This window comes from Ursus americanus, chromosome 21 (assembly GCF_024610735.1).
Source record: "Ursus americanus isolate L20-20 chromosome 21, mUrsAme1.1.p, whole genome shotgun sequence".
Classification (NCBI taxonomy): Eukaryota; Metazoa; Chordata; class Mammalia; order Carnivora; family Ursidae; genus Ursus; species Ursus americanus.
Window position 1 is genome coordinate 54,328,944 of NC_142147.1, and position 18,090 is coordinate 54,347,033.

At 41.9% G+C, this 18,090-nt stretch overlaps 1 protein-coding gene and 1 pseudogene across 1 annotated transcript; both read right to left on the reverse strand.

The window, feature by feature from the left end:
- Positions 1-1,450: 1,450 nt before the first annotated feature.
- Positions 1,451-3,943, reverse strand: LOC148108324 (uncharacterized; annotated as a pseudogene).
- LOC148108325 (uncharacterized) lies at positions 1,451-16,678 on the reverse strand. Its single transcript, XM_087871180.1, has one exon. It carries the CDS (start codon positions 5,812-5,814, stop codon positions 4,105-4,107), a length of 1,710 nt encoding a protein of 569 aa, XP_087727306.1. The 5' UTR covers positions 5,815-16,678; the 3' UTR covers positions 1,451-4,104.
- Positions 16,679-18,090: the final 1,412 nt, after the last annotated feature.

Here is an 18,090-nt window from a genome sequence, read left to right on the forward strand (position 1 = left end):
CGCCTTCATCTCCATTTTTCCTCCACCCTTTCATTCTCTCAACACACATATGCCTCATCGCCTTAATATCCCTGCATACACCCACCCCCAACCTTCAAAGCTGTAGTGCTCTTTAATCCCTCAGTGACAGTTAACTCCCTACTGCCTTCCAGCCCTGTTGTGGGTTACACAGAAAGCCTCAGATAAACATGCTCACCTCTTCATCCTCAGTACCCGTAACTGTAACCTCCTGGGGCAACAGGATCTTTGCAGATGTAGTCAAGCTAAAATGAGGTCATACTGGATTCAGGTAAACCCGAATTCAATGACTGCAGTCCTACTGAGACAAGGGAATTTAGACACACACACAACACTGTGTGCTGATGAAGCCAGAGATAGAGATCCAGCCGAGGAAGATCAAGGAGAGCTGACAGTGCCCAGATGTCAGAAAGAGGAAAGACTCCATTGCACCGATAAAGTGTGACACAGCCAACAGCGTGACTTCAGCCACCTAAGAACTTCCAGAAGTGAGAACCAGAATTTGGGGGCTTGTTTAGCCCCCGCATTGTGCTAATTTGTTCCAGCAGCCCTAGAAAACTAACACAAGTTCTGTCCTCTTCCCCTGTGGCTGTTCCCCCAAACCCCACTCTCTGTGCACTCTGTTAATCCCTGTGGCTTCACCTTCCCCCACTGCATCACTATGCAATGTTTCATAGCAAGACGGTAGACAATCGAATACTGTGGGGACATTTATGAGCCTGAACGAGTTATGCCTGAGAAACTACTGGCTACTTGGTACAGTCAATTGCCAAGATTTTCACTGCACCTGTTTTTTCACACACGTCAGAATCTGAAAGCAATAGGTCTCTCTCTAGTTGTTGTCCACTGCTGTTTTTTCCCAACTCTAGAAATTCTAGACAGAGAAGTGGTTCTGAAAGTATCTAGTTGTTTTGAGGTAAGTGGACTGTCACCACCAAGATTTATGAAATAGGTGTTGCTTTTGAACGTGGTTAAGTACCACCGGGAGACATCATCCTACTCATCCTGTACTTCCAAAACCAAAATGGGCGAAAATCCTTTTTGACATTCTGCCAAACACCATATAATTAAAAACACACAGTACAAAGTTAGCCCTTATTTTACTATGAACTTTACCATGTTCTACTACTCTCTCTGGTTAAAGTTTACGTTGACTGATGGAAGCGTGGCTATCCTGCTTTCTTTTGGATTCTCTTTGCATAGGATATCTTTCTCCACACCTGCACTTTCAGTCTGACTGTGTTCTTACAGCTGAAGTGAGGGGGCCTGGGTGCCTCAGTCGATTAAGTGTCTGCCTTCGGATAAGGTCATGATCCAGGAGTCCCCAGATTGAGTCCCATATCGGGCTCCAAGCTCATCAGGGAGTCTGCTTCTCCCTCTGACCCTGGCCCCTCTCAGGCTCTAGCATGTTCTCTGTTCTCTTTCTCAATGGAAAAAAAAATAGTTTTAAAAAAATGACGTGAGGCTCTTGATGACTGTATACCGTTGGGTCTTGTAATTCTTTCCATTCAGGCAATCTGTATCTTTGGCTTAGAGAACTTAGTCCCTTTATAGGTAAAGCAAGGAACAACACAAGTATGAAGTTACTGCTGTCATTCTTTTGTTTTCTGGCTGTTCAGAATTACTTGACTCTTTCTTATTCATTGGCTATCTTTGTGATTTGGTGATTTTCTGAAAGGGTATACTTAGATTATTCTCTCCCTAAACATTCTGTATCTACTACTACATTTTTCATTTTCTGAGTACGATGAGGCTTAAAGAAGACATCATCTAGGAGTCTATTTTAACTTCTTACCAGCTTCATTTTGCATACTAAAATATTTTCACAACTCCGGCAACTCTTTAAAAAGTGGCTGTACAACCATATCTCATTTTCCGGAAGAGATAGCACTTCTCTGATATGTGTGATGATTTCTTCATTTCTACGACATCAATTCATACTTTCCCACGATTACTATTATGAACATGAATCACAGTTGACTGGACTGCCATCTCTTTTCCCTAAAGACCAATTAGTAACACATTTAATTTGTAATAGTCACAAACTGTTTTAGTTCTAATAAACGGAGAATGACGTTGTGAACACCCACTTCATGATGACCTATTCAATGTCAGAAGCACAAATAGAATATCCATTTAGATTTCTTTCATATACTGTATGTTCTATTGTCCTTCTTCTTCCATGCAAGAGAGATGTGCATGGATCCCACCTAAGCAAGAAGGGCGTCTCTTATCCTTGACGCAACAATCACCTACCTACTTTCACACATCCACCAGGAAAAACTGAATTTTCTGAAGAGTTGAGAGAGTAGAAACACAGTGATATTGAAAGTCACAAATCTCATATACAGTCAATGGAAACAATGCACACTGAAATTACACCCATACAAATACCCCTCCTTCCATCTTTTGAAGCAGAATAGTATACACATTATCTAACTGACTAACCTTGTATTATTCCTTCTGAGGTCATATCTGAAGTGAGTAACTCACGTACTGCTTTCTACTGTGAATTCTGTGACATATATTTGACATTTGATGTTCAATTAAATACATTTCTATATTTCTACATAGTCTATCCTTCAAGTCACTTTTCTTCTCTGAACTCTGATGATGATTTCTAAAATAAGACAACGTCTTTCCTCATTCATTATCGTTGTACATCTTGAACCAACAGTGCATTTTTGACACCAAATAAGGATTGAATTCCACTTAAAAGATTTACGCTTTCTTGACGTGTTACAGTTTAGCTCCTGTATGATTAACGATGAGATTCAGCAAGTTATGACTTCCAGCTAGAGGTCTGTCACATTCTTTCATTTGTAGTATTTTCCCTCAGTATGAACTCTATGATGTTGATGTGGAGTTAGGGCTCAACAGTCCTTCCAAATTCTCTCACCGTCTTCAAATTTGTAATAAGAGCCAAACTATGAATTCTGTAATGTACGGTAAGGCACGATTTCTGCTTAAAGGCCTTGCCACATTCTACACATTTGTAAGTTTTCTCTCCAGTATGAATTCTGTGATGTTGAGTAAGGTATGAGCGCTAGTTAAAGGACTTGCCACATTCTTTACATTTATACATTTTCTCTCGAGTATGAGCATTTATACGCTGAGTAAGTTTTGGGAGCTGGTTAAAGGTTTTGCTACATTCGTTACATTTGCAAGGTGTCTCTAGAGTATGAATTGTCTCACGGATGATAACGAGTGATTTGTGCTGAAAGGCTTTGCCACATTCTTTACATTGGAGAGATTTCTCTCCAGTATTAATTCTGTGATGTGTAGTGAGGTTTGTTTTGTGGGAAAAGGCTTTGCCACTTTCTTTACATTTATATATTTTCTCTGGACTATGCCTATTTATATGCTCAGTAAGGTTTGGGAGCTGTTTAAAGGTTTTGCCTCATTCTTTACATTTGTAAGGTGTCTTTCCAGTATGAATTCTCTCATGGATGTTAATGGATGATTTGTACTGAAAGGTTTTGCCGCATTCCTTACATTGGTAAGATTTCACTCCAGTATGAATTCTGTGATGTGTAGTAAGGTTTGTTTTGTGGAAAAAGGCCTTGCCATATTCTTTACACTTATACATTTTCTCTCGAGTATGAGTATTTATATGCTGAGGAAGGTATGGGAGCTCGTTAAAGGCCTTGCCACATTCTTTACATTTGTAAGGTTTCTCTCCAGTATGGATTCTGTGATGTTGAGTAAGGTGTGAGCGCTGGTTAAAGGACTTGCCACATTCTTTACATTTGTAAGGTTTCTATCCACTATGAATTCTGTGATGGTTAATAACATTTAATCTCTCGAAAAAGGCCTTCTCGCATTCATTACATTTTTAAGGTTTCTCAACAGAATGAATTCTGTGATGTCTAGTGAGGTTGGTTTTGTGGAAAAAGGCCTTGCTGCATTCTTTATATTTATACATTTTCTCTCGACTATGAGTATTTATATGCTGAGTAAGGTTTGGGAAGTGGTTAAAGATTTTGACACATTCTTTTCTTTGTAAGGTGTCTGTCCAGTGTGAATTCTCTCATGGCTCTTAAACTATGATTTGTCCCGAAAGGCTTTGCCACATTCTTTACATTTCTAAGGTTTCTCTGGAGTATGAGTTCTGTGATGTATCCTGAGGCTTGATCTGTAGGAAAAGGACTTGCCACATTCCTTACATTTATACATTTTCTCTCGAGTATGAGTATTTATATGCTGAGTAAGGTTTGGGAGCTGTTTAAAGGTTTTGCCACATTCCTTACATTTGTAAGGTGTCTCTCCAGTATGAATTCTCTCATGGATGATAACGTGTGATTTGTGCTTAAAGGCTTTGCCACATTCTTTACATTTGTAAGTTTTCTCTCCAGTATGAATTCTGTGATGTCTAGTGAGATTTGTTTTTTGTAAAAAGGCCTTGCCACATTCCTTACATTTATACATTTTCTCTCGAGTATGAGTATTTATATGCTGAGTAAGGTGTGAGCACCTGTTAAAGGACTTGCCACATTCTTTACATTTGTAAGGTTTCTCTCCAGTATGAATTCTGTGATGTGTAGTGAGGCTATATTTGTAGGAAAAGGCCTTGCCACATACCTCACATTCATACATTTTCTCTCTAGTATGACTATTTATATGCTGACTAAGGTTTGAGAGCTGTTTAAAGGGTTTGCCACATATTTTACATTTGTAAGGTGCCTCTCCAGTATGAATTCTATTATGTTGAGTAAAACTTGATTGCTGGACAAAGGCCTTGCCACATTCTTTACATTTGTAAGGTTTCTCTCCTGTATGAATTCTGTGATGTGTACTGAGGTCTGTTTTGTGGGAAAAGGCCTTCCCACATTCTTTACATTTGTAAGGTTTCTCTCCTGTATGAATTCTGTGATGTGTACTGAGGTTTGTTTTGTGGGAAAAAGCCTTTCCACATTCTTTACATTTATACATTTTCTCTCGAGAATGAGTATTTATATGCTGAGTAAGGTGTGAGAGCTGTTTAAAGGTTTTGCCACATTCTGTACATTTGTAAGGTGTCTCTCCAGTATGAATCCTCTCATGGACGTTAACACATGATTTGCGACGAAAGGCTTTGCCACATTCTTTACACTTGTAAGGTTTCTCTCCAGTATGAATTCTCTCATGGCTTTTAAGGTTTACTTTATTTTTAAAGTCCTTACCACATTCTTTACATTTGTAAGGTTTCTCTCCACTACAGATTGTCTTATGTATACGTATTCTCGATGACTCACTAGACACGTTCCCAGGCTTATCATATCCGTATGGTTTCTTTCCCACATGAATTCTCTGATAATCGCTCACGCTGGAGGACTGGTTAAAATCTCTTTCACATTCGTTACCTTGATAAGGATTCTCCCTTATATGCATAGTGTGATGTATAACATTGGATCTTCTATCAATGAATTCCTCACAGTTAATACATTCAAAATGGTTCTCTTGAAAATGAGTCCTCAGATCGTTATTAACATTTGAGCCTTGATCAAACGTTTTCTCACACTCACTGCCTTGAGCAACTCTGTCTCCATTAAAAATGCTTCGATAATTTTGTAGGGTTTTGTCCTCGGTGAAGGACTTCTCGAGTGGACCCCACCTAGCAGTTGTTTCTTCATTTTGAAATCTCTGAAGCTTAGAAATATTTGACTGAAAGGCCAATCCAGTCCTCTCTTCAACACTGTTCAAATCATTATTTTCAGCATGGACTAGGTAACTTTCCAGATTTTCCACATTCTCTTTCCATGCATATGTACATTTGAAGAGTTGACTGGAGCTTTTGCTTACACACACACCCTCCATTGCAGAAAGAGTGGACTTCAAAAGGAAGGGTTTACAAAATGTTTCATATCCCTCACCAGCTTGGACAGTAAGAGTCTTGTTACGGGCAGTACTCTCAATTTGGACATATCCGTTACAATCACGATCCCGGTCTATTGTTAAGTGTAACTTCTCAAGGATGCTATGTTGATAACGACCCACTGACACATTTTGAAATGAAGCTTCTTTGCACGGCTCTGGCTGGAAGCTCAGGCTGCCATGTGAAGATACCGCTGAAAGATTGAATAACAGAAAAGTCAAGTCATTCCATGCTGCTACCTTCAGACGAATACACTGATGCCATCTAATATACAACCATAAAATCAATCAGAGAGCGTCAGCAAGACAGCTGACAAGGAATCATCAGGACTTTATTTCTCCATGGACACATAAACTTGCACACAACATACTGACCACATTGCTAAACAGATGATTCTGTAGTACTGTCATGATATAACACAAATCCTCTCCTCTCCCTCAAAGAATCAGGAAAAACCATTATGAGCCCACAAGCAGAAGAAGGAAGGAATTTGTGTAAAGACTTATTTGAGAGAGAGAGAGAGACAGACAGAGGGAGAGCATGAGAGAGAGGATGCCCAAAGGAGAGGGCAAGGACATTCTCATCAGAGCAGGGAGTCAATACGGAATTCAATCCCACGACCCTGAGATCATGACCTGAGCAGAAGTCAAAGACTTAACTGACCGAGCCATCCGGGCCAGGGGAAGAAAGGAAATTTAAAGATAAAACAGAAATGAACAAAATAGAATTTAGCAAAAATAGGGAAATATCAACAATAGGCAGATTTGGTTTTCAGAAAAAAACAAAAATCAAAATTGAAAGACCTATAAGGAAATCAAGTAAGAATAAAAAGGAAGAACGACTAAAATTGGAAGCCTTGAAAGCAGATACAGTATCACTGATACCATAGAAATAAAAATAAATATGAGGCAACATTACAAAATTGTATGCCAAGAAACAGATACCAAAAACTACCAAAAACATATAACAAACCAGGACTCTATCCTGAAGAAATATTTTTAAAAACCTCCACTGATCAACAACTACTCAGGAGATGGAAAAGTAATTTTTAAAAAGGCCCAACAAAGAAAACTCGCGGGCCAGAAGACTTCACTGGATAATTCATACAAATATATAATGAGAAACTACTTCAAATCTTCGCAAACATTTCTGAGCAGCAAAGAGAAGGGAGCTGCTGAGAACATTCTCTGTGACACCAGCACTACCAGGTTATGGAAGCCAAAGCAGAGCTGCTACAAGGAAAGGCTGCAAGCTACCAACTGCGAGGAAGATTCCAGCAAAGTCGACAATAAAGTACAGCCAACTGAATCAAAAGCACACTCCAGCATTTTGCAACATAAACAAGTGAGGATTCTTCCGGGAATTCAAGGGTATTTGAACATAGGGAATACTATCAATTTGAGCCTGCATGTTAACAGAATGAGTGTCAAAAATGACACCATCGGGAGCAGCTGGGTGGCTCGGTTGCTTAAGGGTCTGACTCTCGATTTCAGCTCAGGTCATGATCTCGAGGTCGAGGGATGGAGCCCGCGTTGGGCTCCATGCTCAGTGGGGAATCTGAAATTCTCTCTCCCACTGTCCCTCCCCGTCTTTGGGAGCTCTCTCTCTTTCATTCTCTAAAGGAAATAAAGACACATTTTTAAAAATAGCACGATTGAGGCGCTTGGGTGGCTCAGTCAGTGAAGCGACAGCCTTCGGGATCATGACCTGAGCCAAAGGCAGATACTTCACTGACTGAGCTGCCCAGATGCCCCTCCACTGTCTTTTTCTGAATATGACACCACAGGGAAATAGAAAAAGAAGAAACCTAGCCGAAAATCACTAGGAGGAAATTTCAAACCGAAATCAGAAATAAACAGACACCAAAATAAACAGTCATATTGAAGGCAATGCCAACTTTTACAAAATAACAAACAAAACTGGCAAGGCTTTAACGACATTACTAAGAAGAAAAGAAGACTCAAAATCCAAAATGAGAAATGGGGAAAAAAAATGAGACAACACGTAACCACAGAAATGTATACTATGATAACAGATTACTATAAACAGTTATATACAATAATTTAGATAAATTGGGAAAGAAAGATAATTCCTAAAAAACAGAAGTTACCAAGTCTGAGATACGAACCTCGTACTATTAAATAGCAAGTCTTCTTAGACCAATTACAAAAATAAAACTTGAATTTGGAATAAATGTCCCCCTAGTATAGAAAAGGCCAAGACTACGCGCGTTCATTGCTCCGTTTGAACAGATACTTAAAAAGGGAAACAGACGTCAGAAATAGAGGAATAGAAGGAACACACCATAATCATTCTATGACGCCAGCGTTGGTACCAGGATAAAGACGATAGTACAACAAAAACGTCTACTTTGTCTGATAAAAGTATTGTTACTCTGGCTTTCTCTGGACACCCATTTTAATCTCCTCTTTTTTAATCTGAAAGTGTCTTTAGGTTTAAAATTAGACTTTTGTGATCTGCGAATCTCAGTCAATTCAGCATTTAACGTTGGCTCAGGTCACGGTCTTGGGATCCTGGGACTGAGCCCTGAATCAGGCTCCCCACCTCTCACGGAGTCTGGTTGTCCCTCCCCCTCAGACCTTCATTGCGTATGCTCTGTCTCTCACTCTCAAACAACTAAAATAAAAAATAAAATAAAAATGTGGCTTTTGTTTGCAGCATATAGATGGCTCTGGTTTTGTTTTCTTAGCACACTCAGACACCTTATATGACTTGATTGAATGAAAATGTACTATACACTCCAGGTAATTATTCAGAGATACGTGTTTACTGCCATTCTAGGTCTTGTTTTGTCACTGTTTCTGGAGACTTTCTCTGATGCTTTCTTGTCCGTATCACTTTTGCTGTCTCACCTGCACTCAAGATTCTGCTTTACTATTTCTTGAATGTTTGGTTCATTGGTCAGGTTAATTCCACCCCTCCACGGTGAATTTCACCAGCCACTCTTCTGCGGCAACTTTTTCTTTTCCTTCGTCCTCCTGCCATGTCTAACATATTCTTGGAAACAGCTCCCTATGTGACAAGGAGTGCAGGGACAATCTGCTTGTGGCTGCAAGGCTAGATTTCTTACCTTGGACTCCAGTCAATGCACAGCCTTCAAAAATATCAAGTGTTCCCTCTACCTTACTTGTTCCCACTGTTTCATGGTACAGGCGCTCTTCTGTGTTTAACTCAGGCTGCCTCCTAAAATCTGACTTTGCCTAATAGGATCATGGACATAAAAATCCATTGTACTTACCAGTATTCCCCAAAGAAACCCCTTACAGAGAGAAGACGTAATGAGCACGTGGCCATTATCACATACACTTTAACGGTGAGACAGGAGAGAGAGCCCTCTGCAGGGGAAACATCTTAAGAAGCTCTCAAAGAAATGACTCTTCTTCATGTGTTTTCTGGGGGCTCAGCCTGTGACAACTCCAGCATTCACTTCTGAATGCTGGGTTCCTCCTGGGAACTCTCACCTCTCTCCCATGTCCTCGCCTTTCTCTAGTATTGGGTTACAGAAAACTTCACTTTCCTAAGTTTATATCCTACCATGAACACATAGGATTCCCTTGATGTGTAGAGTTGGTTGGCTTTCGTTTACATGCAACTTCTTAAAAAGTAGTTGAAGTGATACACGTTTAGGCATATCTGTATCTAGTTTCCATTCGTTTCTATTAAACTACACCTGACATTTAATGTTACATTCGTTCAGGTGTACCACACAGTCATTGGACTACTCTCTAGGTTCTCCTATGCTCACCCCAACTGTAGCTAGCAGCCGTCACCCTAGGACACGATCACAACTCCACCGACCATCTTTGCTATGCTGTACCCATTATCCCCATGATGAATTAATTCCCTAACTGGAAGGCTGTACTTCCCATTCCCCTTTACCCATCTTCCCATCCTCCATCCCATTCCACTCTGGAAAACAGCAGCGGGAAAACAGTCTTTATGGGTCTATTTTTGCTTTTTGGTTGTTGTTCCCTGCCATTTGAGACAATGGGAAGAGACCTAGAAAAGGTATTGTGCTAGGTGAGACAAGTTGGACAGAGAAAGACATACCATATGATGTCACTTTAAAGTACAATCTAAAAAACAAAACAAATGAACAAACAAAAGCACAAAATGACCCATAAACACCTATTTTGTTTTGACTAAGGCCCATGGATAGTCTCAAAAAGGCCAAGAATCCCTCGATTCCACATATTCTATAAAGTAACGAGTCGGCCTGTAACAACTTGCAATGCTGCTTGGAGACAGAGGACTCCCCGGTCACAGTCCGCAGGACCTCATGGCTCATGACACAACAAACACCACGAGCTTCTTCGTCACACTGACGTCCCGTGCCCGCTGCGCAGCCCAAATCCTACACGTATGACGCACATGTGGTCAGTTTGTATCACAGCTTTGCGACCCTGTGCGTACGAAACCCAGTGTCTTAAAGGATCGTCTAGCTTATCTACCTGAACTTTGCCACGGAAGGAGAGATCTCTACTTCCCTATATGATAAAACAATCTGTGCTGTATCCATGTGCACTATCACTATATTCCAAAGCGTTCTTATACACAAACTTCAATGGAAAGACAAGAAGAAAAACGCTCAACGCCTCCATCCATAAAACAAGGAGAAAAATAAGCCCATAGAAAATCATCTCCCAACAATATTCATCACTCAGATTGACGCTGGTTGGTTCCTGCCTCATTTTCCCACGTGTAAAACACCTTGTCAAATACTCCTTCACCTGACCCAAGATGTCAGAGAAAATCTATTCACTTTACATCATGAAACACTGTTAAAGACTATGATCCGCAGGATGCAACAGACAAGAATCCCGTGAGCTGTAACAGTCACTTGTGAAGGTCCCCACACCTCTTGCATTTGAACAGGTAAAAAAAGTCCCAATACCAATGAGAATCTTCCTTCAATTTCTGTTGTGAGCTTTCGAAGGGAGAGGGGTGAAGAAACAACTGAGCAAAAGCATACAGCTTACATGCATCCGAAACGATGAGAGGATTTTACATTTCTTCCCAGGAAGAGTAAACCGCGGATGTAGGGGAATCATGGCACATTACAGTAAAAGGGCTGAGGATTGGGAAACACATAGGAAGTAGGGCAGAGGTGTTCAGGAACCGTCAAGAGGGAATATAAACTACAGCCACGTCAACATAAAGGAGGCAGGAGGTTGAGTCAAATGAAACCGAAGTGTCACACTGACAAAAGTACTTTGGGTGGCTCTGAACTGAAGATCGAGAGGAAATGTTGTCTCGTGAATACACCTGACCTACTAGATGGAGATCAAGGAACCGCGGGTGTAGCTCAGGAGCTCACAACGTGATTTCAAGGAATAACAACAATGCTCGATACACCAAATGTATAATTTTCTTCTGACATTCACAGCAGTATCCATAATAGGTTTTCCTTCAGGATGGTCTGTTGCTCATTTGGCACTGACATACAGAAGAAAATGAGAAACTCGTGGACTTGGAAGCTTTGACTTGACCTCCTTCCAAGCAGCGTACATAGGGCTAATCTTAATGGTCTAGAAGACACCCAAGACCCCCACTGCACTACAATGGACACACCCCTGGCCACTCTGTAAAGATACCAAGGAAGTCGACACCCAAAATCATGACAGAAATCTCGTCACCCAAAAGTCGTCACTCTTGGTGGGACTCCTTAGGTGACCATGACGAATGTGTTGACCATAACTCATGCTTGGCAGTAAAATCTATAGAACGTAACCTAAGCCCAGGGAAGTAAAGGGAGAGAGATCATGGTAAAGACAGCCATCAGTTTGCCAAGATTCCAGCTACACTCTATGACAATTACATTATCGCTACTGCCAAGCCCTGAGAAAGCATTCCGCTGTGGGAATAAGGGAATCATCATTCACAGAGCAGCTGGATGGCTAGTCGGTACTCTGTGTGACACCTGAGGTTTACTTTTAAGGTTAATCCCCCTGTTAATTACAGAGATTACTTAAAAACAAAATCTTAAACAAGAGAAAAACCTCAGTCACTACACAAAACCACAGAAGACATTCTTTAATACATTTCTCAGCAGAAGTGTGAGAGGATTAAGGGTGTTATTAGAAAAACAGAAAGGAGTGTATTTCTGTGGTCTTGGTATAAAAGACTATTTCTAAAAATGGTACAAACCACGAACCATGGGATGTCTGGGTGGCTCAGTCGGTGAAGTATCTAAGTTCAGTTCAGGTCATGATCCTAAGGGGCGAGATCGAGACCCGAATGGGGATCCTTGCTCCGCACTGAGCCTGCTTCTCCCTCTGCCTACTGTTCCCACGGATTATCCTCTTTCTCACTCTCTTTCCTTCTGTCAAATAAATAAATAAAATCTTAAACAAAAGAATGTTAACAATTTATTTAGAGAAAGAGCGTGTGAGAGCATAGCAATGGAGGGCCAGATGGAGACGGAGACAGAGAAGCCCCAGCAAAAGTCCACCGAGCCCAAGGCCAATGTGGGTCTCCATCCCAAGACCCTGAGATCGTGCCTGAGTGGAAATGAAGACATGGATGCTTCACTGACTAAGCCACCAGGCACAGCTCTGTATCTTACTTTAATGTAAATAATCATTCCCTGAAGACTTACTCCACCCTGATTTCTATCACTCTTATAGGACGACCACAAACGGCATCTCCACGTGGACTTTCCTCACACACCCTACACCACTGCCTCCTTCATCTTCTACGCGAACTGGCAGGAATGAATTCCCCAGCATACAAGAGCCCCTCGTGTCTCTGAGCCAGGAAGAATCACATCACTTTGCAGGCATTCAAGTAATAAAGGCACAGCATGACATCATTTAAGAGTCGAATAGTATCTTCCCTAAGAGTAAAATTTCTCAAATAGGGTCAAAAGAAAAAGAGAGACACTATTATCCCTTCCCAGACATCCATCCTCCCTCGATCCTTTAGGCATATTAACAAATGCAGCTGACAAATGAAGAACATGGGGTTGAATGGCCTGGGTCCACTTATACATACTTTTTTTTTTTTTTTTTTTTTTTTTTTGTGGATACATACTATGCAGGACTGTAAAAATATTTTCTGTTCACTATGATTTCCTTAATACTGACTCTTCTGAAGTTTACATCACTATAACAACACTTATACAAACACAGACAACATACTAAGAGTGGGATATTAACTGTTTATGTTTTAGGTAAGGCTTCCTCTCAACAACAGGCTACTTCCATGGAAAGTAGGTATGGTTTTACTTTTAGGGACCCAAAAGTGAAAACCAGATTGTCAATTGTGGAAGAGTTGACACTCCTAACGTCTGCATCGTCCAAAGCTAAAATGTAACTGATTTAAGTGTTTGAACCTTGGATTTTTCTCCGTAATAAATACCCTAATTGAGATCATGTCTGCAAAATGAGATGGGCTTACTGCTTCCTGCTGTGAATGGCTGATATTATAGAACTTGCATTCCATTACACAGTTTGCAACTGCTCATATCTTTAATATTTTTATCGTTCACGAAGACATTTTTTTGAAGTATATGTTAAAAATATAGGATTGTCATCAATCATCACATTTCAGGCATTTCTATCCAGTAGGCTTTCACTGAAGCTGAGGAAGAATGTGTTCATGGGAAGACATGGCCAACCTTCTTGCCATGTGTACAGCATCTCCACAGGAGTATTATCTCATGTTGAAGAGTTCTGAGTATGAAATAATGGCTTTGCCACATTTTCGACACTTGTGGGGTTTCTGTCATGCTGCACTCTCTGTCATGTTTAGAACGGTCTAGTTCTGCTAAAGGCTTTGCCGCATTTTTTTCTGTTTTTACATTCCTCAGCCTTCTCACCACTATGTACTACCTTATGTTGATAAGTTTTGAGTGATAATCAAAGGCTTTGCTACATTGTTTACATTGTAAGATTTCTTTCCAATATGAAATCTCTGCTGTTGACCGAGTTGTGAAGACGAGTCCAGATGTTTGCCAGGGTTACTGCATTTAGACGTCTTCTCCCCAGTGAGGATACCATGACAGTGTGTACGCTAAGACTCTAGCTTGCATCGAAGACATTCCCCCACACATTACTAAGTTACTATGATACACTAGTTCTCTGGAAACTGAGTACCCTGAGGCTTATTACACTTGGACAATGATTCATGCTTTTCAGAGACTCATTTCATTAATACGTTCTGTCTCCATTATAAACGCCTCAGTAATTCTGGAAGCTAGAAGGGCCCTTAGAGAGGACTTTTCCTCTCTGTGCCTCTGAAGCACGGGCAGCATCCTTGGGGGAGCTTTGTGAGTGCTGGTCTGAGCAGCTATGCTATTAGCGTCTGCCTGTGCCGGTCTCCAACCCACAGGCTCATCCACATAACGGATGATTCACACCCATGAGCCAGACAGACCCTGAGTCCCAGGACCCGAAAGCCAACGGGAAAGAGACAGGAAAAAAAAAAAAAAAAAAACCAAAAACCTAGTGCAGGGGTGCCTGGGTGGCACAGCGGTTAAGCGTCTGCCTTCGGCTCAGGGCGTGATCCCGGCGTTCTGGGATCGAGCCCCACATCAGGCTCCTCTGCTATGAGCCTGCTTCTTCCTCTCCAACTCCCCCTGCTTGTGTTTCCTCTCTCGCTGGCTGTCTCTATCTCTGTCAAATAAATAAATAAAATCTTTAAAAAAAAAAAAAAAACACCTAGTGCATGGACCCTGGCCTTAGGGATCCCCACCTCCCTGCATGGGGCTGGGCAGCTCACCGAAATGTACTTCTCTCCACTAGCAACCTATGGAAACCCTGCTTAGCCTTCAGGCCCAGTGCAAACACTCCTCTTTGCTGTCACATCGGGGTCCCCCATGAAGAACAGAGCTCTCCTTTCTCTCATTTCCCCTGGGTCCCTTCATTTCACGTTTGTTTCTTGTTAACTGGTATTACACATTACGATAACGTTCTTTACTTCTGTGTCTCCACGCTCCCCAAATCTGGAAGCTTCTTAAGGGTAGAGGCTGTGTCATATCTCATCTCTATTCTCTGCAGCATTTATGCTAGGCATAACAGACATGGGCGAGGAACATTTACGGTCACAGAGGGCCAGAATCCAGGCTCTCTGGCTCTGCCACATACCAGCTTCGGGACCTTCAGGAAGTTTCTCAACCTCCCAAAGCCCCGATGTCCCGCTCCGTAAAAAGGGAGTGAGAATTCAGTTGACTTAATAGGGTTGTTATGAGAATTTAATAAGCTCAAATTCACAGCTAGAACTCATTAACTACTATTATTATTAATAAGTCTTTAATAACTAATCAGAGAGCAAGAAGAGGCACAAATAGTTTTTTCCTTCAATTAACACATAAGAAGGAAATGCTTGCAAAAATGGAACAACAGGGGCACCTGGGTGGCTCAGTCAGTTGAGCATCTGCCTTCGGCTCAGGCTGGGATCATGGGGCTCCCTGCTGTGCCTCCCCCGTGCTTGTGCTCTCTCTCTCTCAAATAAATTTAAAACAAGGAAACAACAGTATGAACACAGAGAAACATAAATAATTGGGTTTGTACTAAGTGCATACGAGATACAGTCATGTGCATAATCTTTGCGTTCCTGCTGTAATAGTTCCTACGTAAGTTACACAATCCGCTCTCCATCCAGCATAGAGCAGAGACGGTCACGTTTCCGCAAGCTGAACCCGGACCTTGCTCTCCCACAAGACAGCCCAAGCTGCCCCTGCCCCTTGTCACACGTTTCACACTCACAGAAATTCCTAACACTTATCAGTGGGATTGATTCAGAAAGAACAGGCCCACGGCAAAGGTTAATTATATTGATCGTCACTTGCCCACTGAAGTCTCATTCTCCATCCAGGAGCCTATGTGACCTTTTAAAAACAAAACCCAGCTCATGTTAGTCTCCTGCTTAACACTCGGCAGTAGCTTCTTCTGTAAGAGAAATAAAATCTTTACTTTTTTTTTTTTTGTACCCACACCTACAAGTCCCTACCCAGTCTGGCTCCTCTCTAATTTATCTCCATTCTCTTCCCTGACTCTCTGGGTGCCAGCCACCTTGGCCTTCTGTCTCTTCCTCTAACACAGCAAGGACCTTTGCGTTTGATCCCTGACATTTACTGGCAAAATGTCACCTTTAGAGAGGCATTTCTGGACCACCAGATGGGAACTACCCCACCCCTACTAATTCCCATGTAACACTTAGCATTTGAGCTACATTATTTGTTTGCCTACGTATTATCTGATGCCGTCACTTCCCTGAATAGAAGCTCCCCGTGGGCAGGAATCTTGTCTGCCTTGCTCAACACTGTACCCGCAGCCCCTAGAACACTTCCTGGCACTTACAAAGCTCTCGATACCTCTTTACTGAATGAATACATGGGGGAGGGGCGGGGGAAGCAGATTATGGTCATTTTTCACTTTTTATATTTCAGGTGAATTTCAATTTTTTGTAAAGTGCACATACTATTCTGTACATTCAAAAAAGAAATAATGCCAGAACAAAATAAAATTGAGATAATGAAATTAGCATAGCTGTCCAGACAGATGAAAGGAACACAAAACCTTTGCCAAGAATTGAGTATGTGGAACGCTGGCAATCCATCTTATTTCCTCCTCCACACTGTTTACACCTGAAACACTGGCCAGTGGACTGATCTGCTTGCTAGTCAGCACACACCCCTGGACTTTTAAATAATTGTCACCTCTCCTGGTGGTGGAGCATTCCGCTTCAGTCCAATCCCCCTCTCTCAGCACATTTATTTCTACCTCTGTGCTTTGCCAATGCTTTTACCTCTAGGGGCCTTTCCTCCCCGCTGTGCTGCCGCCCCCCCACACCCCGCCTCCCCTACCCCACCACCCCACACACACCCTGCATTTCCCCTGTCCAAAATCTTGACGATCCTTTAGGGGACGTGCAAACCTATCGTGAAACGGCTATGACCACAGACAACTGCTCCACAACAAAAGCTCCACGCTTTTTCAAAAGTCTCCTTGTCTTTGTGTCTCCCTCAATTAATTACAGTTGGTTGAAAGCAATATTTTTATACATCTAACCACACTGAAATGTCACTATCCATTTTCCAACCGAGTAAAAAGAAGAAAAAACAAAGAAAACCAAATCACTGCTAGTGGGAAAATGCTGTCTAAGGTGGATGGATGGTTGGGAGCAATTGCTTGGAATCCTTTTCAAAGGAGAAAATACCAGGTGGTTTGCAAGGGTTCAAAAGCCATTCCGCCATACATTCCCATGGGGAGGAACGTGGCGTATACACCACCATCATCTGCAATTTACAAAGCAATATACACAAGCAAGAACTGACTGGTGAGCCCGGAATAACCTTCTCCCACGTTGTCGGGCACCATCCGCTTATGTCCTTTTGTGACAATCATTCAGCACTATTTAGGCACTTAAAGTGTGCCAGGCTCTGTGCTAAGTGCATTATAAACATTATCTCATTTGATCCTCCTGACAGTGGGAAGTGGTCATTATGATTATCCTGTTGGGGGAGGTTACGGAGAGGACATGACTGCTATCTGACCCAAGAGCTGGTCCCCCGAGCAACTGGAGACTCCTTGCCACCTCCTTTGTCCTTGATATGTGCAAGCATTTTCACAGTGGGAGCCGTTCCAAGGGCACAGCCTTGAAAGAGTAAGGTGTTACCGAGACCATCTGGAAATACACAGGACTGAACCCTGTTCAGGCCTCCATAAAAACTTTTTAAGGTTCTGGCAGTCAGGTATGGAGATCTACCCGTCTTGCAGCCATCTGTAAATTTCCTTGCTTATTACACCTGCCAGCTATCCAGGTGGACCATCTGACTCTTCGTGGCCTCACCTTCCTTCCTTTCTGTGTATGGGGGGTAGTTTTGAATTTCACCCCGGGGAAGCTCCCAAGGTCTCAAACCAACATATACCTATTTTACAGATGAGATAACTGACACGCAGAGAGGTTCAAGAATTTCCCACGGTGACATAGCAACAAAGTATTAGTGCTGGTTTGGACCCATTTACCCTCATTTCCAAACTCCCACTCTTTGCTACTGTACTATATGAATCTTCCATCTAAAAACTATAGTTAAAATTGAAGATAATAGTTAATACAACTTACACTGAAAATGACCAGTTCTGCAATCTTTTCCCCCCTTTTAAAATTCTTTTTAAGTGGTGCCTGGATGGCTCAGTCGGTTAAGAGTCTGCCTTCGGCTTAAGTCGGGATATCGGGGTCCTGGGATCGAGCCC